The sequence below is a fragment of the Petromyzon marinus genome, chromosome 6, assembly GCF_048934315.1.
Source record: "Petromyzon marinus isolate PM22_M1 ecotype Great Lakes invasive population chromosome 6, UKy_Petmar_22M1.pri1.0, whole genome shotgun sequence".
NCBI classification, from domain to species: domain Eukaryota; kingdom Metazoa; phylum Chordata; class Hyperoartia; order Petromyzontiformes; family Petromyzontidae; genus Petromyzon; species Petromyzon marinus.
Window position 1 is genome coordinate 7,669,420 of NC_133672.1, and position 26,265 is coordinate 7,695,684.

Consider the following 26,265-nt stretch of genomic DNA (forward strand, 5'->3'; position numbering starts at 1 on the left):
ATATAAGAAACTTGTTTCAACTGCCGCGCCTGGAGGTCGAATCGAACCGACGACCTCTGCTTGTGCTGCTCACCACCGAGGCAGCAGCAGCAAGTGGGAGTTTGGGGTGGAGAGGGGGGGGGGGGAGAGAAATGCGGCTCGTGAAATCTCCGTTGTGAAAATAAATCATTGTCGGCAGTGGAAATGTCACGAGTTGTAGCGAATGTAGGTTGGTGTGCATGGGCCCCCGGTGTTTCTCTCGGGCCGTGCGCGGAAGGTGCCGCCGAGTCCACTGCGGTTCGCGGGGCCCTCCCTCGTGCCCCCACAGTCACCAAAGGCAAAGATCTCCCGTGTAGCCTCAACAGACTGTTGGGACAAGTGTTGTTAGCGAGCCCCTATGAAGGCCGACACGGCACACGATGGGGGTGGGTGGCCAGCACCACGCCCGGCCACCTTTGTTTCCCCCAATAGTGATGTTTACACACGGCACCGGTTACCCATTTGAGGCTGAGTCGATCTAGGGGAGGCCCGTCGCCGGTTCAGATGGCGTTGGTGGCCGTGAGTGGAAATCGAACTCGGCTCGCCCCGTTCGTAGCGGGGCGCGCTGACCCCTACACGTAGCGCTCTCCGACCCCACAGTCAACCGCACACGCAGACACAAGCGCACGCCGGTTGTGTGTGTGAACCGCATTTCGCCAGCTTTATTGTATTTGGGCTTTAAATAATTAGGGTACAGTTGTACAGCCAGACAGTCGTTAGGAGGAACGAGCCCCTCCTCGTACCGGTGTTCCATACGGAACCATTTTAAAGCTAAATACGCGATGCGATATAAGACGTCTCCTTTAATTTACAAACACTTCCGAACACGTTTGCAGCACACGCACCGCAAATACGCGTCTGCGAACGCCGAGCTGATTCCTTGATTCAAAGATACAAAATTTCGACTCAATTTAAAACGCGGGTGTGTGTGTCTCTCTCTCTCTCTCCCTCCCTGCTCGAGTGAGCATGGGGGGAGTGGGGTTCCCCTCTTCCGCTGTTGATCCGCTTCCCGAGCCAAACGGCGAATGTTTCAAACTCCCACGGTGGGAGCACGAATCCACCCCCCCCCCCCCCTCCATTGACTGTGCCTGTCACGGGGCCTCCGAGGACGAACGCAGGCGAATGACATCACCACTCGAAGTGTGACGAGGAGTGGCGGGGTGCTAGGGGCAGCACTCGTCACGGCCGAGAGGAGGGACGGTGACGGGCGGAGAGGCAGGCAGCTGGGGAACGGAACGCGTCCGAGGGGAGGGAGACCGCCGTCGAAGGAGATGGGACGATGGAATGAGCTCGCGTGTTGGAACGGGCGCTGGGTGGGTGGATTGTTAACATCGCGGTGATCGGGAGAGATGGGGACGGCTTTGGGGGGGAGGCCTTCGATCCAGCAGTTGATCGACCGAGGCTGACGACGGATTTAATTCCCCCCCCCCCCACCTAGCTGACATTGTTTAAGTCACAGCGTTCCGATTGCAAGGCGATCGACGCGGCCACCGCAACGCCGCTCGCGATGCCCCTGGCGCGCTGTTTATTTGCCAGGCCGGCGGCTGCGAACACGACGCCCCCCGCTCGCCGAGTTGTCGTCTCGATGTCGCCGAGTTGTCGTCTCGATGTCGCCGAGATGAACGGCGACATCGCCTACGAACGCGTGCCGTGTATCTCTCCCGCTGCGCGTCTCCAACATCGATGTTGGAGGGGGAGGGGTTGTTTTTTTGTTAACTACAAAGTATTCTTTGGGTCTTTCGGTAAAACCACGTAGATAGACAAATAAGAAAATTATCACGGCGTTTGCATCGAAACGCAAGCAATCGTCATCAGGTGAAAACATCGCTTTTCTCCTGCAGCCGCAGCTCTCTCGCCTGATGACGGTTGCTTGAGTTGCGATCGAAACGTCGTGGATAATTTTCTTATTTTTCTATCTACGTGGCTTTACCGAAAACGCCAAAAGAATATGAATTCCCGCAGTCGCGAAAGCTTTAAGTCAAGAAATTACTACAAAGTAGACGCTCGCGTCCATTTGGTCGATGTATCTTTGGCGATACTTAGGGAATGCTAGAAATTGTTTTTTATTCATAATGATGTCTAAACACCGCAATATACATTTATAAACATAGTATACGCTGTCAGTGAGCAACGCAATTGTCCTATAAATACAGCATCATCTATATATAGACTATATATTGTACAGCAAAGTTTATTATATGTCTCCAATCTCACCGCGTGTCTGTACAGGATGTTTACAGGTAGCGAGCGTTCTTCTCGCGTTGCGGGAATCAAGGAAACAAAGCAAGATTCGTAAGATTGTCAACTTTTCATCTCTCATAGCCGGTCCACATTCTTCATCTTTTTTGGTGACAATGACGGGACGTATCGGTACCGACCAAAACCAGTTTGCGGAACAAGAGATTAAAACAGGCATCGACCGTTCCGGCAGACGGATCGTGGAGAGCAACCCCCCCTTTCTGTTGACAATTGCGCAACACGACGAACTGGAAGCTGGTTCCGTACACTCGGCACCCGGCAGCACGCGCCGCAGTCACTCACACAGGTTGCCAACGGGTTGTGTTGTTGTTGTTGTGTTGTTGTTGCGTTGTTGTTGTTGTGTGCTAGGGGAGCGGTAGTGTCGCGGTTAGCGCGCTCCACCGCGCTACGAACCCGGCGACCCGAGTCCGATTTCCCGCTCGCGGCCCAACACCGCCGGTGACGATTTATCTGAACCGGTCCTGGGCCTCCCCTAGGTCGACTCAGTATCAAATGAGTGCCTGGTGCGGTGTGTAAGAACATCGCCACAAGGGAGAGACAAAGGCCGGTCGGGCGTTGGTGTTGGCCACCCACCCCCTCGTGTGCCGTGCCCGGCCTTCATAGGTGCTCGCTGACAGCACTTGCCGAAACAGTCCGCTAAGGCCGTTGCGTTGGGGACCGTCGTTGTTGCGTGCAGCCAGACGTTATTATCCGGCACGGAAACTGTGGGGTCGCTGGGAGGAATTAAAAAAAAATTCATATACGTCGCAGCATTCGCACGCGTAGAAAAATACATCAGTCGCTGCTCGAGCAAAATCAAATAAATAGCCGTATAAAAAAAAAAAACAAGAGGGGTCAAAAAATATTTGGGCGCGTTGTCCACCATCGTGGGGCCATCGCGGGGGGGGGGGGCTCTCGCGTCGTCCTTCACAGGTCCTTGATGTCCACCGCCGTGCAGCGGCACGTCTTCACCTTCTGCACCCGCTTCAGCTTGAAGGGCGGCTGCAGGTCGGGGCACTGCAGCTCCACCACGGTGGAGATGATCTTCTGCGGACGGCAGAAGGCGCACGACTTGAACGCGTCCTCCTCGCCCTGCCGCCCGTGCCGCGGTATGTAGAACGAGTTGCACTGCCCGTAGCAGAAGCGGTTGATGATGGTGTGGCTCAGACAGCCCTCCTCGGTGATGGTCTGGCGCAGGGGCTGCGACTTGCACCAGTCCTGCTTCAGGTAGCGCCGCTCGGTGATGATCAGCGCCTCGTGGCTCGAGTCCAGGATCTGCTTGTCCCTCGCCTTCGTCGGCTTCGCGTCGGACGTGTTGGGTCGCTCCTTGTCGGGTGGGGGGATGGCGCCCTGGGGCACCACCCGCGCCTTGCGCGCCGCGCCCAGCGCCAGCCCCAGGCTCCAGAGCAGCACGAGCGTGAGCAGGGCACGCCGAGACATCCTGCACCGCATCGCACCGCACCGCACCGCACCGATTAGTACCCAAGACAGCCGAGAGGGTCGAGGTGTTTCCATCCCGTCGCTCGCTTTACCCACGAAAACCTCAATGAGTCTCGTGCCCCTTTTTTTCTCAGGAGGGTCCTGCCAAGTTGTCGCAGTAGGTGGCGATTATTGCTGCGTGTATTCCAACTTAATTATTTGCGGCAGGTGAGGGGTTATGATTACCGAGAGGAAGGCCAGACCTGGTTGAGATGCCAATTGCCACCGTGCTGTATTGCACCGGGGCTAGGAATTGAACTTGGGTCAGTGGGGGTTTATGTATATTCACTGGACCTTATAAAACATGTGTGAGTGTGTGTGTGAATGTGCAAAAGTGCACGAGAGAGCTGGGACGGTTATAGTGGATTAAGTCAATAAGTCGACAAAAATCACTGTAATACATTTTTGTTTAACTTAAACAAAAATGGTGACTGCCATCCTCCCTCCCGAAGGCGGGAAACCCCCGCCAGCCACGTCCAACGTGACAAGGTTCTTGATGCCCATAATGTCACCAAGCCCCGCTCAGAATCTCCCGTCCAGCGGCACACGTGGTGCACAGATGTTAGACCTGTTTCTTTGCAACTATTTTCGTGTGCTCTGATTCGTCGAATAACGGAACCAATCATTAGTTGAGTAAGTATTAGCTAAACGATCATATGATACAACCCGAGATGCAACACACACACACACTGAGCCACGTGTTTACGCAGGCAAGGGGTTAGTGAACGGCTGCGTTACGCCCATGGCGAGAGTGCCTGATGGACTATGAATCATTCACTCAGGATCCGAGTATAGGTCACAGCGTCTCCCTGTCCACAAGTGAGTGGACTCAGGGCTGATCCCTATTGGCTGTTCTGAGCCAGTGGGGGAAATTCCACATTGCTACCATAAAAAGATGTGTGGGAACGGTGGCACAGTGGTTAGCCGCGCATTCCCCAACGAACCCGGTGATCTAAGATTGATTCCTGCCCACGGCAGACATCCGTGGCGGGATATATCTGAATTGGTTGTGACCTCACCACAACATCATCATCATCATCCAGCAGTGGAACGACCAAGGCCTGTACCTGTACACAGTGTTCAATTAAAAATCCAGAGTGGCGATGCTAATATGCGCATGGAGGCAGTGCCCATCCCTTCTGGCAATGTTGAGAAATTGCTGAAAATCCCACATTTCTATGGTTGAGAAACTCCGTCGTATGAATGTATGTTGAACTTCTTTCGCACCGTACTTAGCCAACCGTGCGAATCGGAGCAGCAGGTTCCCCGTCGTATCATCATCATCATCATCTATGATCAATTCGCTGCTGGATGAAGGCCTCCCCAAGTCCTCGCTTCGGCTCGCGGTCTACAACGCCACGATCCACCTGGGGCCTCGGCAGCGAACATCCCCGTGTGGTTTTTCCTCCTTTGGCTGCCACTCCGTTGCTTTCCTTGACCCATCGCGTCCTGCCCAAGCCCCGCTCACTTTGTCTGAACAGTCAGAATGACACCATTATCCATAGCAAACAATTGTTTTTGTTTGTTTGTTCAATATTCGTGCTGTCGTCGTTAAACCCGCCACTACCCGAGCGCAGCCAATTAGTAAGGTTTGTCACGTAAACAAAACGTGTCAACTAGTTACTACTTCCGCACAACCGTGCGTTGGTGAGTAAAAACAAACCCCACAACGTTTACAACTTGAGTACTGTGACGTTTCGCTGGTGATTACAACCAGCTCCATCAGGCGATTAGCCAGAATTGTGAAATAAGTCTTCCTATTTCGGTCTTAAACCGAGTAGAGGTGATGTCATCAACGTGAGCCAATCAGGTTCGAAGACCAGAGAGGCGTTAATGGTCTCATATAAATGACAATGCATCATGTTAGTCTGTGAATATGCACCATTAACTTGCGGGCGCTCTCTAATTCACGGGTTCCTCTTCATGTCTCTCTACCTTACTCCCGGCACGCATCTCACCATATTTCTTTGGGCACTTTTTCAGTTTTTGTTCCATTTCTTTCCCGTCAATTTCAATATTTCTGACCCATACGTCGCAGCCGGTAGGTACGCACTTATTAAATCAAGTCAGTCCACTTTTTCCTCCATGCTTGGTGAAATAAGTACTGCCTGAAGGTCGTCCCTGTCATAGCAATGTTGAATTTCCATCACTGGATCAAGGCTAACAATGGAGATGAACATCAACCACAGCTGCCACTATTCTGGGAACACATTTACTCTCACGGATGGAATTACATCACTTTGTGTAGAGTTGCTCTGACTTCCAGTGGGCAGAAGAGTAACATGAAAATCCCGGTCAGAGGTAGACAGCCTATTATCACTCCCGGGGCCCATAAAATAGTCACCACTTTATTATAAGCCACGGTCGTCAAATTGATGTGACTGGCCTCGGCCACGGGAACGTCGAGCGTGTGAATGAACACACATTCTAATGTAAGTGCACGTCCGTATTGCCGACGCGCGCGATTTAATTCCAGTTACGACGTAAGATCTCGGAAGCTGAGCAGGTGTGAGCCAGGATAGTGCACGAACGCCGTGCACGCTGCTTCAGGTGCTACAGATAGGCGTTGTGGTGCCGCAGAGGGCAGTGCTGCACGGCTGTCCTGCACTCCATCCCCCACCTACCGACCAGCGCGGTGAAGTATGGACACATAAACCGTCACGGCCTGCACAGAGGAGAGGAACCTCATCCGGCAGTAGGTTGGCAAACGGAGGGTACACGGCGCATACATCCCATTTGGGCTGTTGCAGTTTCTCATGTAACAGACCACGTATTTCTAAGTCTACAGAAATGACATCTGAATATATATAAACACAAACGTCTCAATGTGCGCAAAAAATATCAACAATAATTTCCAGCTCCACAATAATTTCCACTCCACGTCGATTGTGGGGGTTGTTTAGCCGTACTTCATCACGCTGGCCGTATGAAATTGTCGAAGTCGGGATATCACTCGGACATCACTCGCATATCATCACGTGACATTCAGTGTTGGTGGACATCCGAATGCTGTTAATCGAGGGCCCTGTCCGTGAGACATGGGTCCAAGTTTCGGCGCAGAACTCCGGAATGGTGGAGTTTGTTGTCCTTCCCCCGCACCCCTCATTAGCACGGTGGGCTACGTACGGTGCGAAAGAAGTCCAATGCACATACGAAACACTGAATGACCATTGGCGTCGCTGTGGGGAAGGAGGCGGATTGTGTGCCTATTTATTGCGTGTCTTGTGTTCTCTACAATGACTCAGACGACGCTGCTCTGTTAGGCGAGTACAGGATACGTCTGGGGAGTAAATTCAGCTTCAATTCCCGACGCATCCGTGGCGCCTACGGCTCTCGCTGTGTCCAGCTCTCATCAGGGGTCGTGGGTCGTTGAACGTTTATATGGGGGGGGGGGGGGGGGGGTCATAGGGACTCGTAATATTTGAGATTTAAGGCAGGGGGGAGGTGGGGGGGAGTCTGCCACAAAATCTCGAGTCGCACTGACAGGGCTGAATATAACCGCGGGGGCTCCATCGTTAGTGCAGATGAGGCTGTAAATTCCACGCTCGCTTTGGCTCCTGGAGTTGTCCACAATTACGTGGCCCCTGTGGCTGCGTCCTATTGGGGGGGTGGGTGGTTTGTCGGCTAAAACCACGGCCTTCTGTCCTCCTCTGCCAGGGGTTTATTTGTGCCCAGTATAAAACACATGTGAGCGCGGGTTAATGCTGAACCTAATGAATCGCAGCCCTGAGTGATCACCGCGTGTGCGGTGGCCATCGATGACCGCGTGGAGCAGGAGCCGAGGGTCGGAGGTGGGGGAAGTGGGGGGGGGCGACCTTCGGGTGCAGCTAAAAAGAAGAGAGAAGCGCACGCGGGGGACACAGAACAACAAATAAAAACTTCCGCGGTGACCTTTCGTCTATTCTGCCAGATTGAACGCACCGCATCGATGGCCGGCAACACGTCCGAGATCGCGGGGGGGCGGGGGGGGGCACGTAACATCCCGCAAAGAGACGGAGCGATGAAATCCAGCCACGCGCTGGGGGTGTTTGGTGGAACAATTTACACCGCAGAATCGCCGGCCGGGGCGGCTTGGTGGAAGCTTTCATCCGACACGGCCGTGCAATGGGGCACGATGGGTATTGGGGCCATACTTCACCACGCTGGGCAGCGTGGGTCGGTGAAGGTGGGACTGCAGGAGGCGATGGATTTTTTTTTTACCGCAACTGCCATGAGCGCCTGCTAACACCGCACAGGCTCAATCCTGCTTAGCTTTGCTCCTGAGCAATGAGACCGAGAGGCGAACTCGCGCCAGCCCTGCGGAGCGCTGTGCTCAGAGCACTCATCCCGTGCTGGGAAGGTCGCGGGTTTCGCGTCCCACTCGGGGTCGACTCGGCCAATCGCCCCTCCGCGGTCGTGACAACAACAACAAAAACACTGCACCTGTACTCGTGCCAAATCAACCGCGGCTGTTCTTTGATGAGACTATTCCTCGTCGTGGGAATGTCGAATTTTCCACCACTGCCTCAGCGCCGCCGATGAAGATGAGTGCTGAAAATGTTGCGAGGCTCAACTGAGTAGAGAGACACTGGTGTTAGAGATCCTCTGGGCCAGGCGTGGGCAGCTGCCTCTTTAGACAACCTACAGGCGTGGGCAGCTGCCTGTATAGACAGCCTACAGGCGTGGGCAGCTGCCTGTATAGACAGCCTACAGGCGTGGGCAGCTGCCTGTACAGACAACCTACAGGCCGATGCCTGTAGGCTGTCCAAGCTGCCCTGGGCGTGGGCAGTACAACCCCGCTACCTTCATGAGGCGGATCGGTGGCACAGCGATTAGCGCATTGAACTATGAACCCGGCAACCTGCCCCCGTTCAATTCCTGGCCACGGTCAACTTCAGTGGCGAGCGATATCTGAACTGGGGCTGGGCACTCCCGTTCGCTGCACTGAACAGCGTGGTGAAGTATGGTCAAACGACGCCCACGACTAACACGGTGGATGGAATCCTTGATCCGGCGGTGGACCGATAAAGCGACACGCATTTCCCCTCAATGTCAGGACACGGATAACGTGTTGGAACATGAATGCGGATCGATAAGTGCCCGTGGCTATGGATTCTCGCACGTGTTTACGACGAGGCCGTTATCTGCTGGCGCCCTTAGGCCGCTGCTATCTGATGCGCCGTCGTTCGCAGGGCGACGCGAGACGCATCACCGACGTCGAGAATAGTGCGAGACGGTTTACAAGAAGATTGCTCATGATTACAACGCAACCGCGACCGTGGGGTTTCATTATCAGCCGCGGACAGTGCGCTGCTGGACGAAGGCCTCCCCCAACAAAGCCGCCGCAACACATTTCCCGCGATCCAGCGATGCAACAACGATCGAACACGATTTCGCCGCTCCGTCTCCGCGGAAGGACGAAACAACCTCTCGAACGCGTTCCATTCCCTGGCTGCCACTCCGTCGTTGCTCTCGACCATCGGCCGTCGTCATCGCCGGTGGCCGTGACGCGCGCTGCCCAAGCCCCGCACTCTTCTCGACAGCGCGCATTGTCTCTTTGGCCCCTGCGCGTGTAAGCGCGTGCACGTGTGATTCGTAAGCACGCGCTTTCGAATCGCAACTCACTGTGTAGTGGCTCTCTATTATAGATTTGCATGTAACGCGACGGCTACAACAAAGTTAGCCGCGCGTTGTTCTCTCCGGCTACACGTGTTCAACGTGGGAGGAGTGGTGGGGCAGTGCTTAACGCACTCCACTGTGTACCGTCCGAGTTGGATTCCCGGCCACGACTGACATCGGTGGCGAGTGAACCGTTCCTGTTGATGGCCTTCCCCTCCCCCAGCTACGCTTCAAAAACCCCGCTAACCAGCGTGGTGAAGTATGGCCAAATAGCCCCATCATTATCGAAACCGAAGCGTTCATCCAACAGCGGATTAACAAAAGTCCGTAAATCATTTTTGCATTGGTACGGTGCTGGGTATGTTTGTGGGGTTACTATTGAAATTGAATATCGTATCTCTAAACAAGAGACAATTGCGTTAACAGCGTCAGGAAGCTGTTCATGCAACTGGGTTGCGCGGACGGCTCTCAAGTTTGGCCATTCGGCGGTAACCGTGGCACATCGGCACGGCCAAGCCGTGCCACTGAAGGCGCCTGAACCTTTGCCGTCGGGTGTCGCAAACGCACGACTCACGATTTGGTGCTTCTGTCGAATTTGCCGCCGTGGACTGGAATCGAAACTTGAGTGAGCGAGTGAGTTAGCTCACCGGTTTGTTTTTTTGTTCCACCTCTTTATGGAGAATGTAACAAAATGAATACACAACTCTCCTCCTTCCCGCATGTGGTCGCTCTGCGTATAAATAAAATAAAAATGTGTACGCATCCTATCAGCCGTACGGCGATCCTTCCGCGAGTGTATCGCATGAGCAGCATTGGTTCAACACAAAGCACAACTCCGAACCGGTTTTGACATTCAGCGTCTCATCAACAGAGCTCAGGCTTAGTCGAACCGATCTACGCTGGTGAACTGCCAGGTGTTTGACGTTGCGAGTGCCGTGATCTCTTCCTCTCCATTCACAGTCCTCCTACACGACTCCAAGTACCCCGACCGGAGCGCAACTTGGTGGAGGGCGTTGCGTGATGAGGCCGAGAGTTCGGCCGCTCCAACTCGGGCGCTTTTCCAAATGTCTCCGCCAGCGCCGCCGATGTCACCAGCTCGGTGTCGTCACCAGCACGGTGTCATCACCAGCTCGGTGTCGTCACCAGCTCGGTGTCGTCCTGTCACCAGCTCGGTGTCATCGTGTCACCAGCTCGGTGTCATCGTGTCACCAGCTCGGTGTCGTCGTGTCACCAGCTCGGTGTCGTCACCAGCTCGGTGTCGTCACCAGCTCGGTGTCGTCACCAGCACGGTGTCGTCACCAGCACGGTGTCGTCACCAGCACGGTGTCGTCACCAGCTCGGTGTCGTCACCAGCTCGGTGTCGTCCTGCCGTTCGTCGGCTCGCCGGCGAAGCGTTCGCCGCTGAGCGCGAACACGCGAGGCGACTTTGCGCGTGTCCCTATCCCTCCCTCTCTCTTTCTCTCTCTCTCCGGGAGCTGTCGATCACTTCAGGGTGGTCTCAAAGTGCATCTAGCCTGGCACGAGCGACGTGGTCACGTCCCCGCCGCGGACGCAAATTGGCAGCTGTGGTACGTAGCAAACGGAGCCAACAGACTCGCGCGCACTTTGCGTGGCCAGCGTCTCCGTGTGCCACACAAGGAGCGCTGTCATCAGAGGAGTACCCCTAGGATGAAATAAAACTGCGCTCTTGGACGTTTCGCTACATTATGGAAGCAAGATAAATGCAGGTTCTCTATTATTATTATTATTGTTGTTGTTAAATAGGGAAGTAGATGCGTGACGACGCGCGTGATACATGGCAATGCTGCTGTCAGTCTCGGGTATGATGATACGTGTTAAACTGATAATGATACCACACAACGGTCAGGCGGTGGGTTCCCGTGCGGGCAGCGACTCGTGCTGTCGATTAACGAAAACCAAGACCGACGCGGAGTGGGGGGGTGGCTTCACCCAGCAGTGGATTGACTCCCGGTTTTAAATCATTATTATGACGATGACTTTTATCTTGAAAATAGCATTGGCGCATCGATGGGCATGTTTTTGATTCTTTCATATTTGAACGTGACGTCATGTATGGGAAGTCGTTTGTCCATACTTCACCACGCTGGTTAGCAACAAGTTGTTAAAGGGGATGGGGTCGAGCGGTGGGTGGGAGGGTGGACGGACCCACGAACCGTTCCCGTGTCGCTCGCCCGCCGTGACCGTGAATCGACAGCGCAGTTTTGCTAACCACAGCGCCACCGCTCCCACTTGCACCATCGATGATGTGAGCAGTGGAAACAGACGTGATTGTGATGAATCACTGCGCGTCTTTGGCTACTCTCAGAGTGGCCCCCAAAACCAGCTCACTGCCACTCAAACGTAAACCGTGTGTTCAGGGCTGATCCATATAGAGATACCCCACTGGTTTCCGAAGACCGTCAGCTCGCACGTAATCTTTGAGCGCTGTCAGCAACTCCCAGCGGCTCCGGTGAACCAAGTTGTACTGTGGGAGCGTTAGAACATTGACTGAGTGTATTTAGGTTGGTCGGAGAAGTAACGAGGATTCCCCGTTTCCTCTATGACGTATCCCTGTTATTTACACAGCGAGGTTACTACAAATGGATCACCTTGTGCAAACGCACACACACACACAAAGGACACTTGCGCGATGTCCAATGTGCCTTCGGGTTGCGCCGCGTGCTGTCCGACGTTTCGCAGCACGTGCTGGGAGGGGCTCACGTCGGGAGAAGCTCGCAGCACGTGCGGCGATGCGCGGCATGCAGAGCTCGAACGCACGTGGAACGATCCCCACACGCACGTGGAACGACCCCGCACGTGGAACGACCCCCGAACGTGGAACGACCCCGCACGTGGAACGACCCCCGAACGTGGAACGACCCCGCACGTGGAACGACCCCCGAACGTGGAACGACCCCGCACGTGGAACGACCCCCGCAGGCGCGCGACTTCCCGCGAAGCGGAAGCCACGTGTGTGTGTGTGCGCGCGCGCGTAACCGTTTTCAGAATCGATTACCGGTTCAGAAACTCGGGAACCAGCAACCGTTTCCAATGGATTGTTCGGAACGAATGCACCGATCTGCGCCCGCTAAAGCACGAACGGCACGGGCGCAGTGATTCATTTGCGTTCATTTCTCAGTGAAACGGCTCCAACGCGAAACCGGTAACCGTTTTTTTTGCCACCCGTTGCGTCTGTGCGCGTGTGTGTGACGAGTTGTCGCCTCACCTCGTTCCGTGTCTCTGTTGCAGGCGGAGAGATCTTGCGAGTGGCCGAGCAGTGGCTGCTTGCCGTCTGCGTGCCGCTCTCTCCCTCTCCTCCTCCTCGTCTCTACGCTTGTCTCTCTCGCTGTGTGTGTGTGTGTGTGCAATGCGTGTGTGCGTGTGTGCGTGCGGCGTGTGGGATAAGAAGCCCGCGCGCTACAAACCAATGTGTGTCTGCGCGTACACCCCACAGGGCCTGCGGTCACCGCTGCGGAGTAGCGACTGCCGTGAGAGCTGCCAGCAAGCCCGCGCCTTTATAGAGGCGCCGTGACTGACAGCTCGGCTCGGGGGAAAGTGCGGGGGCTGAGCGGGGCTTCCGCTGGGCACGGACGGAGGATCGCCACCAACCTCGTAAGCTCGACCCTCTTCTCCGCCGCCTCCTCCTCTTCACCCCCCCCCTTTCCCCACCCCCAGCAGCACACACCCTAACTTGCCACACAAACACTCTTAACACCCCCCCGCACACACACACACGCACCCGCAACCCATATGCGCCCAGCGACACGCAGAAAGACAAAGACAAAGGTCGCCCGTATAGCCTATACAGACTTTTGGGGCAAGTGCTGTCAGCGAGCACCTATGAAGGCCGGGCACGGCACACGAGGGGGTGGGTGGCCAGCACCACGCCCGACCGCCTTTGTCTCCCCCGTGGCGATTTGTATACATCGCACCAGGGATTAATTTGAGTCTGAGTCGACCTAGGGGAGGCCCAAGACCGGTTGAGATAATCGCCACTGGTGTTGGCCGTGAGCGGGAATCGAACTCGGGTCGCCAGGTTCGTAGCGCAGTGCGCTAACCGCTACACCATCGCTCCCCACTACACACACACCCACCCAACTTGCCTCCCACACGAACACAAGAAGATCCCCCATGTAGCCTTAACAGACTGTGAGGCAAGTGCCATTAGCGGCACACGAGGGGGTGGCTGGCCAGCACCACGCCCGGCCGCCTTTGTGTTCCTGGTGGCGATGTTTACACACCGCACCAGTTACAGTACTTATTTGAGGCTGAGTCGACCTAGGGGAGGCCCAGGACCGGTTCAGATAAAATTATCACACTTACACACACACACGCGCGCGCGCGCTTACCAAAGAGCCATCGTTATAGACTGTAGCGACAAAGGCTGTTGGTGAACACCTATTTAGATCAGCTCGGTCTACGCGGGAAATTGTGTTGGCCACCCCCACGCCCGGATGCCTTTGTCTTCCTTACAATGTCTGATGTATTTACGAACTAAAGAAGACAGTTTCCAAGCCCAGTGCACGAATCACTCCGCCACTGCTCCCTCCCATCAGCTTTCATACATCGGTGATATCGCCATCAACATCATCATCAGCCATGGTCAATCCACCGCTGGATGAAAGCCTTCCCGAAGCCATCTCTCGCGATCATGCGACGCAATCGATCCACATCGCCACAGGTCCACGATCCACATTGAGAGAGACGCGTTGTGTGCTCGATCTCGTTTCAAACCTTCGCTGGACCTCGGCCCCATCGGAACCAATGAAGCGGCCACCAAGGCTGCCGATGGGAGAGCAGGAATGTTGTGAAGTTTATTGTCTATATCCTGGGGTGACCCTGCCGAATTTATTGAATCACGGTCATGAAGAGCGCAACGTCGAGGGGGGTGGGGGGAGAAAATGTGAAGTGTGGATAAGGGACGAAGGGCAATCATAATAATAATCACCTTACATTTAAAAAAATGCTATCATTTCGGCCAACTCTAATGCCCCGCACACGAGCGGTTGTGATATTTAATAAAAAAAAGATTCTTCCAGCACCATGCGAAGAAGCGATTCCAAGCGCGGAGGCCGTGGCTCGGCTGCGAAGACACTGCCCTCGCTCCCTCGCGTCAATCACCAGTCGTAGTAGTAGTATTGTTGTTATTATTATTATCACGAGTTGTAGAAGTAGTAGTATCATCACGAGCCGTATGAGTAGTGGTAGTAGTATTATCAGGGCTTCATTTCTCACGGAATGTTTTCCGGGAGAATCATTTGTTGTTTTTTTTTTCTCTCCTCGGATATTGAAACGAGACGAAGAAGCGACGCTGTCGGGAATCTTTGCTCTAAGAGGAGACCGAAGCTATCAAATGTGGGGTCTGAACTGGGACGTGGGCAACACAGTGGCTCACCCTTGCGAATCGTGCTACGGATTCCTTGGCTTACGATTTAAAGAAATAATATGCGGCGCGTGTTGGAGATTTGCGGTACACGCTGGGCGGCTAAAGGAATTTGAATTGAGTCGCGACCGACCATCGCAAACTCGGACCAACTCCCGTCTCATCACGCCGGGTCAGACCGCACTCTTCTCAATGACTTCTCATTCTCAAATGAGGACGACGGTGTGACGATGTGACGCTCCTCTTTGGACGACGAAGTTCGATGGTAGATTAAGATCACGCTGGTGGTGACGATGTGTCGATGATGCATTGGATATTCATGAATGATGATGATGATGATCATCATCATCATCATTCACTCATAGTAATCATAATAATAATAACAACAACATAACTCATTGATCGATTATTCACGTGCTGTATACCCGCTGCTTAATTGCAACCGGAATGGTCCAGAATGCTGTCCCGGGAATTATAGCGGCACGAGGCACGTCACACCTCGCCTGACGTTGTCCTCCTGACGCTGGTAATTAATGAAGCCTTTGCACCGCATCATAGGAATGCGTCGTGTGTGACAATAATAATAAAGCAGTTCGTCTGAAGCTGCTGCTGCTGCTGCCGCCGCTGCCACCTTAGCACTGGTGCACAAAGCACAATTAACAATGCACCTCCACGCACGTGTCGTAGGTGACGAATCGGGCGATGGGCCTTCTTCGCGTGCTGTCACGGAGAGGCGTGCCTTGTACTCTCGTGGTAGTGCCTTACGCCGATAATTCCTATTACTCCGAGGCAGCCTAGCGACGGGAAATTAAAAAAAAACCGAGCGGCAAATTAACACCCGAAACAACCCCCCACCCACCCACCCCCCCCCCCCCACTTCCCCACCATCGCCGCCGGTTCTCCGACTCGCGCGTTCCTCGTTGTTGCTGGCGAGTGGAACATTCCACATTTGCGTTGCGGTATCGCTCCGTTTGATTGGGTAAAGCCCTGGGCACGTTCTACCGACAGGTTCATCGGCGCGCACCGTAATGCCGCGTGCGATGTGCGGCTCAGAGACGTGGTCATTAGCGAAGCGAATCTTTACAACATCTGGAAAATCCGCAAGGAAGCAGTGGAGAGACGGTGTGGGGGTGCGAGGGGGTGGGGGGGGGTTGAAATTGCATTGAGAAACCGAAGGAGGGTTAAAGACATCTTCCAAACCGTTACGAAGCGCAGTGGGGGGGGGAGGCTTGGAGCACGGCTGCCCCTTTGCCTGCCCAAGCGATGATAGCCCAAGGGTCGCGGACAGTGACGGAGAAGCGGCAAAGGAAATGGAAACGCGCAAGCGAGAGAACGTGCGCCAGAGAGATGGAGCGAGGAAGTTCAACCGCTCGTGGGCAGGTGCTGGACAGTGTGAGAGATGCCGACGACTTGGGGGTGGGGGGGGGGGGGGCTCATCCAGCAGTGGATTGATCATGGCTGCTGCTGATGATGATGAGACGCGAGTGATCTCTTATTATTCGCCCTCGGCAGGTGAAGGAAGTCTCTCACTGGAGGCTCTGCCACTCCCGCCTTGTTATTGTCGAGGAACGCGCGGCGATGTGTTCCACATTGCCCACGCACAACGCAGCGTCAGTCGGGATTCCCCGCCTGCTGCGGTGCTCACTAATCGAGCGTGCGTCCCGGTCGTGACGTCGGCGCGTTTAATTGCCCCGTGCGAGCCCCGTGGTAAATGTCACCGCACGCGTGAGGCACGCGGAGCCCGCATCATCATCATCACCACAATCATCACCATCATCATCACCATCATCATCGTCATCATCATCGTCATCACCACCATCATCACCATCATCATCACCATTATCATCACCATCATCATCGTCATCACCATCATCATCATCACCACCATCATCATCATCACCACCATCATCGTCATCATCGTCATCATCATCACCACCATCATCGTCATCACCACCATCATCGTCATCATCGTCGTGTGCATATGCAGCCCCTGCTGGAGATGCACTGCTGGATGAGGGCCTCGCCATGCCGTATGTAGTCGTGGGGGTTATTTGACCATACTTCACCGCGCTGGTCAATGCGGCTTGGTGAAGGCGGGAGCATAGACGTACAGTACATGAATGGATGTTGCTGCACTGCCCCCCCCCCCGCCCTCACCTCCCACTCCCGCTGCACACAACCTACAGCACCTATTTTATAAGTGGTGGTGGTGGTGGTCGCCCATCCAAGCACGATCCAGGCTCAGTCTTGCTTAGCTTCCAAGGTGTAGCCGGATTGAGACGAGGTCATCGACTTCGTCTGCATCGGTTCAGGGCCGCGAGTTCAAATCCCGGTCGAAGGTCAACTCAGGTTATCGTCCATCCCGGAGTCGATAGAACGAGCAACTCTTTGCAGGAAGTCAGCAGCGATTGTTCCTGTGGAGAGCACTGGGCCCCGTCACAGGAACGTGGTATTTCCACCACCGGAATCGCCCTCAAGGTCAATTGAGCAGACAGAGACAGAGCGGTTCGTCTCTCGAGGAGAGTGAATTTGAAACGGAGCTGTCGATCCCTGCTGTGGTTATGATGAAGGCCATGGTGGTTGTATAGGGGTCATTTTGTACGAAATCAGGGTGCACGACGTGCTTACGTGATCTTATTGTGTTTATTTCGTGAGCGGCAGAGTAGCTGACGGCAAGATGCCACTCTCTGTGTGGAGACTGTATGGACAGCTGTGAAAAAAGAGCTTCATAGCTCATCGGATTCTACCAGTCTGAATAAAGATTCCGATGTCCGTTTGTTCTGCCCGCTTTCTGCCCGTAACAAAACATGAATAAATCATACAATGGCATTGGCGTTTGGCTAAACATCCCAATGTGGCAGGACCCTCCTGCAAATGAGTCGTCGGGCTCAATGTGATGTTTCCTGGGTAAATAATCACGTGTCGTTATATATATCGTTTTTAAATACTAAAAAATAGAACAGTTTGGAAGTAAAATAGACCGTGAACCAATTGCGCTGACAGTTTTGTGAGTTGTATGTCCAGTATGCATGATGTCGAAGTTATTTCGCACCGTACGTAGCCAACCGTGGCAATCGGAAGCGAGGGAAGATCCCGATCCCACGCTTGCCCTGTGAATGCTCCCGAAATTCCGCTCGACGCTTCGTTCAAAATTCACGAGTCCCCGGATCCGCAGCGACCTCCGTGGCAAACACTCGCAGCCTTCATTACGACGAAGCGTGGGGAAGGAGCGCCACCCGGTGAAATGAAATGCTCCACTGCAGCTGTGTGAAAATCGTAAACTGCGAGTCCCGGTGATGCTTTCCGTAGTATTGTCGCGCGATCAGTGCACTTCATCGTGAAGATCACAGTGCGCATGAAACTAAACTACGTCTTGATATGAAGCTTTCGTTACTGCAGGAATCCATACTCTTTGGTTCTTTCGGTAAATTAACGTAGGTATAAAATAAAAGAAATCACGACGTTTCGGGCGCAACACAAGCGTCCATCATCAGCAGCAGACCATGCTTTGCCACCTGATGATGGACGCTTGTGTTGCGCCCGAAACGTCGTGATTTATTTTATTTTATACCTACGTTAATTTACCGAAAGAACCAAAGAGTATATAAACTATATCTACTTTTTTATTTTACCAGGTAAGGCCCACCGAGCTGTATACAGCTCTTTTTCAGAAGTGACCTGGCAATCACAAATTATAGCGCAACGAAGTGGCTTGCCATCTTCACGTGGACATCTATAGCAGCCAAATACTCTAAACGCGTGATGTTGATTCTAAATGTGGAGGGGAACACCGGAGGACCCGGTGAAAAATCCACAGGCCCACGGGGAGACAGACACGCAAACTCCAAATGTAGAGGCGTCATGGTTGGGATCGGGATCGAACCCACGACCTCCTGCAAACCAGGCGAGGTAGTTAACATCTCACCACTGTGGCGCCCCTTAAACAGGCCCCACGTCTGGTGGATGTGGCAACAAAACACACACAGACTCGATTCCCAACGAGACGACTGTGAGTTCGAATCCATGATGATAATCAACATCATCATCATCATCTGCTATGGTCAATCCACTGCTGGATGATTAGATACCCACGCGATAATAATAATACTCATCAACATCACCACCAGGCGCCGTCAATCTACTTGACTGACAACGCCGCCAATGGCAGGCGACACACGTGGATTAGTGCAGTGGGGTTTCAACCGGGGGGGGGGGGGGGGGGTTACGCGGATTCCTGGGGGCTACGTGGTAACGTCTCAGCGGGCACGTGAGTCGAGTTATAAACGTGTGAAATTATACCATACGTGAGAGCCATCGGTGAATAATCGCGTATGAATATGCCCAAAGTAAAATAACTAAGGTAACATTTTTAAATCGATATGATAGGTAGTCCCAGAGAGTAGCCGTCGAGCGCGAATAAATCACCGTCATGCACGGAGACCGAGGGCTACGGCAGCCAAAAGAGTTTGAGAACCGCTGGGATTACAAACATCGCGGGATCGCCAGAGATGGTGGCGGCATGCGGAGGCCTTCATCCAGCAGTGGATTGACCATGATTGCTGATGGTGATTCGTGTGCGGTATTTCTAAATGCATCCGACTGTATTTCAGCAGCAGTGGGCTGGACACCTTTGTAAATGACATTTAAATTATACTGAATAATCGTGTTTTGTCAGTCCACTACTGGGCCGAGGGCCTCTCCACTCTTTGCGGGCCGCGAGGCTTTAACTGACCATACTTCACCACGCTGGTCAGTGCGGGTTGGTGAAGGTGGGGGAAGGAGACCAGAGCAGTGGCTTTTGCTGCACTGCCCTCTACTGCGCTACGATGCCTATAGCACCTGGAATGAACCCCTCTACGGCTCGCATTCGAGATGCAATTCGTGATTTATAGCCCTTTGTCAATCCACTGCTGCTGGATAAAAGGAATCCCCTTGCCAAGTTTGTCATGGTGGTTGTTGAAGCATACTTCACCACGCTGGTCAATAGGGTTAGTGAAGGGGGTGGCCATGCACGGTTTGGGTCTGTGTAGAGCGGTATCGATAGGATTACACTGGACTCATGCACCATCATTCGTATGGAGTACTCTCAACCAATAACAGCTGGCAATTCAACATCTGCTTAACAGGCTGCTACCCAGTAAAATTGCAGACAACGTCAACGTTGGGATTTCGTTTGTACCGTTGGACCAACGTGGTGCCCCATGTTGCACGCTTACTGGAAATTTCGACTGTCCACCCAAGGGTGGTCGAAATCGGTCCAGAGTTTTGCTTGCTTTGAAAAATATTGTTTGATAACGTTAGTCTCGAAAACCAATAGGCTGGTAGACTAAACGATGCTCATCCACGTGAAGAGACAGAACGGGGTTCTGCTTGTAGATGTTTTGATGGCAGCACCCAATCGGACAGATATTCTAAATAGTGAAAAAATACAGATATTAAGATGTCCAAACACCAATTAGACACCTATTGCAAGGCATCAAGTCGGAATTAACCACACATCTTACCATCTCCTGTATTGTTGCCGGAATGGGTAAAACCTTTTTCTATTTTTGTAAATTTGATACCGGCTAATATTAGCAAGCGGCACTTGCTTAAGCGAGCATCATCTGGGCCAGATTCGACCTTCTGGGTCTAGTCGGGCTTGTTAAGCAAATGCCATTGAATTAAAATATTTTAATTGATATGCGGCAAGAGAACGGAGTTCGCTTTATATGTATTTTTACCCATAATGCTCCACGGCCACGCATAACTAATGTGTATGCGGGTTTGTTTGTTGCATTGAATCGGATCCCATATGTCATAGGACTGTGGAATTTCTACCACTGGTTTAGGGCTACACACAGAAGATAAGCCCCGTCTCAGTGCTCACGTGGTCACATTAAGACAGAAGGGCGCTCTGCTGATTTGTTGTGTTGTGTTTTTTTTGTATTCTTGTGTAAACTTCAAGGGGACGGACGCCGACTATTGTTGATCGGGTCACCTGTTTGGACGATTGCCATTCACATTGATGACGAGGAGTCAATTCCAGACTTGCCAAGGCTGGCGTGGCCTTCGGGCAGACTGCGGGCAGCAGTGCGGGGGTGGTGGGGGGTGCACAGAGGCATCGTGAATGAGTCTTCGAAGCAAGTTGACAGTCTGCAGAGCTGTCGTCTTACTAAACCCACCCTGCTGCGCACCCCTGAGACTCAGCATGGGACCTCCCTTGCCGGTATCAAAATATAAGAATAGATTTTACCCTGTCTGGCAATAAAACAGTTGTGTTAAGGTGTTTCAAGACAATGAGTATACTACCAGAGCATGTTTCTTTGTTTGCATGTTCACAACTATCTGGGGTTCATGCAGACACGATTCCTTGCAAAAGGTTTCTGTTTGGTGTTTTAACATCTTAACACTTCCTGTTTTATTGTTTGGTGTTTTAACGTCTTAGCGCCTCCTGCTTTATTGACAAAAAGGGTCAAACTTGTTCTTATACCCCGAGGCTCAGTCTACAACCGCCACGCCAAGGAGCTGATGTCATCGTCCTCATCGATTACGATGGACCAGCGGTCGGCAACCTGTCCCCTTGCGGCTCTTTGGCTGCCCCCTTGCGACTCTTTGGCTGCCCCCTTGCGACTCTTTGGCTGCCCCCTTGCGGCTCTTTGGCTGCCCCCTTGTGACTCTTTGGCTGCCCCCTTGTGGCTCTTTGGCTGCCCCCTTGTGACTCTTTGGCTGCCCCCTTGTAGCTCTTTGGCTGCCCCCTTGTGACTCTTTGGCTGTCCCCTTGAGAATCTTTGGCTGCCCCCTTGTGGCTCTTTGGCTGCCCCCTTGTGACTCTTTGGCTGCCCCCTTGTGGCTCTTTGGCTGCCCCCTTGTGGCTCTTTGGCTGTCCCCTTGCGACTCTTTGGCTGCCCCCTTGTGACTCTTTGGCTGTCCCCTTGTGACTCTTTGGCTGTCCCCTTGCGGCTCTTTGGCTGCCCCCTTGTGACTCTTTGGCTGCCCCCTTGTGGCTCTTTGGCTGCCCCCTTGTGACTCTTTGGCTGTCCCCTTGAGACTCTTTGGCTGCCCCCTTGTGACTCTTTGGCTGCCCCCTTGTGACTCTTTGGCTGTCCCCTTGCGGCTCTTTGGCTGTCCCCTTGAGGCTCTTTGGCTGCCCCCTTGAGAATCTTTGGCTGTCCCGTTGTGACTCTTTGGCTGTCCCCTTGCGGCTCTTTGGCTGCCCCCTTGTGACTCTTTGGCTGTCCCCTTGTGGCTCTTTGGCTGCCCCCTTGTGACTCTTTGGCTGTCCCCTTGCGGCTCTTTGGCTGCCCCCTTGAGACTCTTTGGCTGCCCCCTTGCGGCTCTTTGGCTGCCCCCTTGTGGCTCTTTGGCTGCCCCCTTGTTACTTTTTGGCTGTCCCCTTGCGGCTCTTTGGCTGTCCCCTTGAGGCTCTTTGGCTGTCCCCTTGTGACTCTTTAGCTGTCCCCTTGTAGCTCTTTGGCTGTCCCCTTGAGGCTCTTTGGCTGCCCCCTTGCGGTTCTTTGGCTGCCCCCTTGTGACTCTTTGGCTGCCCCCTTGCGGCTCTTTGGCTGCCCCCTTGCGACTCTTTGGCTGCCCCCTTGGGACTCTTTGGCTGTCCCCTTGCGACTCTTTGACTGCCCCCTTGCGACTCTTTGGCTGTCCCCTTGCGGGCAGCCGTGTTTAGCAAAAAAAAAAGTTAATCTTAAACGTGATTTAACGTAAAGATGATTGATTAAATATGGCAGGGAATGGGTCACTGTGGAATGTTTTGGTGACAACAAAATGTACAACAGTAAAACTGTACTGTTAAACAATAACTAACGGTGAGTGGGTGGGGGGAGTGAAAAACTAAATAAACGCGGTTCATTTCATCACCTATTTTGTTTATTTAAGTCATAAAGTGCTCGTTCTCGGCCGTGTACCCACTGCTGCGTGTTTGTGCACAAGTGGCTCTGCGCGTGACGCGGCTCTCCAACTATTTTGGTCAAAGACAAAAGCAAAAGAAACAATAATGGCTCTTTTTAATAATAATAATGGCTCTTCTCCTCCTCCTGCTTTGTAAGTTTGCAGTGACCCCTGCGCCGATGGTTGCGACCGCCGCCCCGTGTCGCCCGCCTCTCTCCCCACCGCGGCTCTGCCACCAGAGGGCGCGCCAGATGCTCACGCAGCGGGGGGGGGGGGATGGGGAACCATCGCAAGGAAGGAAGTAAACCGTAAACTATTTGTTTTTATTTTTTTTGACCGGGGTTAAGGTACACTGAGCTCTATGGTTTCTTTTTTTGTCAGAAGCGACCTGGCCACAAATGATAGCTCAACGAAGTGGCCTATCGTGTGGTAATGTATAGCAGCCAAATGCTCTGAACGCGTGATGTTGATTCTGAATGTGGAGGGGAAAAAAAACGGGAGGATCCGGAGAATAATCGACACGACCACGGTGAGATGGAAATGCAAACTCCAAATATACAGCAGCAGGCATCCGGGTCGGGATCGAACCCACGACCTCCTGTATACTAGGCGAGGTAGTTAACATCTCATAGCCACCGTGATGATGATGAGAGAGAGAGAGAGACGCAAACTCCAAATATACAGCAGCAGGCATCCGGGTCAGGATCGAACCCACAACCTCCTGTATACTAGGCGAGGTAGTTAACATCTCATAGCCACCGTAACGTAAGCCACTCGAGCCCACCACCACCAGACGTGTGTCAGCTTGCGTGCCATGTCCATTGCCTGCGTCCACGTTTTCAAGAAACATTCCCAAAGCGCTCCAATCTGTTCTAACCCGCCTTTGTACTCCACCATTTGATCTCGGGCCGCATGCAACCACTACCTTAGGCAGGGCTGAGCAGAGCGGGACGGGGTGGGGGCAGAGGAAACTTGCCACGGGTCCCAGACAAGATGCCCCCCAACACAACGGGCATCAGTGTTGTCACGAATTAATGAAGGAGGTCCCACGTGGCATTCTGCTCTTGACCTCTAGGCCAAGGGCTGCCAAACTGCGATACGAGTACCAGCAGTGGTAACGCTGTCTGTCTTGCCCAAGGGTCGGCAACCACAATTCAATGTTTTTCGAATCCAGTTAAAAAAGAATCGATATTTCAAGAACCACAATGCGTGTGAATACGAGACGGTGGTCCTTCAAGAGCCGCATACGGCTCCATAGCCACTTTGGTGTCGCCTCCCCTAGCCAAATGGTGGGGTCAGCGCAGCGCCTGACGCCCCCACCTTCATTCTAAGTGGCAGATTCTTCTCAGTGACTGTAAGTTTGGGTCTTCTGACCGTTTCACGGATGAGCTGTTGTTGGCACAATTTGCCTATGTGGCAGATGTATTTACACGTCTTAATCAACTCAACGCTCGTATACAAGGTCTGAGGACAACCTGTTTTAACGTTTATCACAAAACAAAAGCATTTGTAAACAACAAAAAATGCGGTTTATTATTCCAGAAGTAGAGGGAGATCATGCTCATTAATTTCCAACATTCGATGGTTTTCTCACTGAAAACGAACTGAAACTTCACTCAGACCTGATCGCTTGACATTAAAGAGTACTGCCATGGTCTGATCTTAAATTTCACAGACTATTTCTCGGATGATGGAATAAAATAAAACTGGATTCGTTTTTACTTGAAGAAAACTGTTTGCCAGACGACAGAAGGGTCACGTGGATGTTCAGCAGAATGCATCTTGGTGATGTTTGGCTCAGGAAAAGAAAGGATTATCCCCAGATTTCAGACAGGGCATTGACATTTTTTTTATTCCATCCTGCACAACTCATCTGTGTGAAATTGGCTTTTCTGAAACGATTTCCATTAAAAACAAGTACATGGCGAGGCGAAGCATATAGGACCAGACCTCCGGCTGAAATGAACCAAGATTTCACCAGACATCTGACAACTATCAAACAAGCTCACCCCTGCCATTAAAGCCATCCACAAAACGCCAAAAGGATCTCTGGAGGGGGGTACGTTTGTAATGTCTTTTTTCCAATTCACAACCTTCATACGATTACCGTAATTGATCAAATACTGTTTTATGAACGTTGAAGGTGTTGATGTTGTTGTAATGCCCAGTATGTTACCGATGTGGATAAATGAAATAAAATTGTGGTCGTTGCAGTTGTACGGTTTTAAATGAGTGGTATGCAATCTCTCACGAGTTTGAGAACCGCTACTCTCGACTCAAGCATCCGGGATCCTCTGGTCGGGCCTGGCTTTACTCGGGTGTGCTTATTGCGGAATTGTATTTGGTTCTTGCTCTAGAGATCTGCATACGAACCCTCGAACAGTGGAACGATTCTATGGGGCCGTCCATAAATGACGTCACGCGATTTTGGACGATTTGTGACCCCCCCCCTCCCCCTTCGTCACACGGCGTCACAAAAAGTCAGACCCCCCCCCCTTAAATATGACGTCACAAAGCTCTGCCCCCCCCCAAAAAAATTAAACGTGCTTCAAATCGCTTTAAACTATTGTCATTGTAGTGCGTATTTAATGTGGCGCTGCACACTGATGTTGTAGGAGAAAACATTTATTAAAAAGTCTATTTAATTAAGTAGAACGTGTTGTCTATATTTATTTAAAGTTGCGCATTTTGATGTGACGTCACACTTCTCAAACCTCCCCCCCCCCCCCTCGTCACACATCGTCACAAATGTTTGACTCCCCCCCTCCCCCCCTCGGTGCGTGACGTCATTTATGGACGGCCCCTATCGTGCGTTACGGTTCCATCCTCCTCTCCAAGGGCGACTCTTCAACGTATAACGACGCAATGCCCGATCCACAAATACGAAGGAGACATCACAGAGATACACTCCGCCGCTCCTGATGCGGTTGTTCTGAGCTTGAACACCCCAGTGTGAATATGGTCGTCATTGCTCTGCACAGAGCCGGATTAAGGTTGTTGTAGACCCTAGCTAGCCACTTCTGTTGCGTCGGCCTTCAGTGATAACTTTCTGCAGTTGCAACTGCTGCTGCTGCTCATGTTGCTACTGTCACTCGCTTGACTCACGTTGTACATCGTCCAACCGTTGGACAGATGTCGTTACTGATACGTTCAATATTTGGTCTGCGCCCTAATTCGACGGGAGCGCGCTCTTGTGTGCTACAGATAAGCAGATTTAATTTGAAATTATTGAAAAAAAGGTAAGCCTAAAAACATTATAAGCGAAATGTCCTAAACTGTTTTTTTTTACTTTGATTATCATATCGAGTGACGCAGCTTCAAAAGGATGCCGTTCATTTTCATCGATAACATATGCAATGTTCTAACAGGACGACCGCATGGCAAGCGCCATGTTGTTTTACTTTCGCTTAACGGCTTGTCACGACCGCACAGAAGTTACAACGAGCAGCCAATAAATAAAGCGGCAAACAGAATGAGAACAAAAACATTTAATTTGGGGGGGGGGTGGGTTTTGAACAATTTTTTTTTATTACTGCATAGAAAAATAAGTTGCTGTATTCCCGCAGTTAACTTCATATATTAATCATTTCAGAAGTGTCAGGGACTAGGGCTACTTGGCAGCTATTTTAGGCTAAATTAGAAAAAGAAATTGCACCTTAATACTTAAT

At 52.5% G+C, this 26,265-nt stretch overlaps 1 protein-coding gene and 1 long non-coding RNA gene across 2 annotated transcripts; one reads left to right on the plus strand and one right to left on the minus strand.

The window, feature by feature from the left end:
* Positions 1 to 651: 651 nt before the first annotated feature.
* On the minus strand, positions 652 to 12,875 carry LOC116939589 (gremlin-2-like). The gene is made up of 2 exons (XM_032948172.2): positions 12,560 to 12,875; positions 652 to 3,697 (listed from the first exon to the last, which is right to left on the minus strand). Exon 2 carries the CDS (start codon positions 3,694 to 3,696, stop codon positions 3,184 to 3,186), a length of 513 nt encoding a protein of 170 aa, XP_032804063.1. The 5' UTR covers position 3,697; positions 12,560 to 12,875; the 3' UTR covers positions 652 to 3,183.
* LOC142922160 (uncharacterized) lies at positions 12,866 to 24,810 on the plus strand. Its single transcript, XR_012939899.1, has 2 exons — positions 12,866 to 12,945; positions 20,664 to 24,810. It is a non-coding gene; the product is annotated as an uncharacterized LOC142922160 (long non-coding RNA).
* Positions 24,811 to 26,265: the final 1,455 nt, after the last annotated feature.

What these genes read in the sequence shown, in the direction of transcription:
- LOC116939589 (XM_032948172.2), bottom strand. Translation starts at nt 3,696, where the DNA reads ATGTCTCGGCGTGCCCTGCTCACGCTCGTGCTGCTCTGGAGCCTGGGG.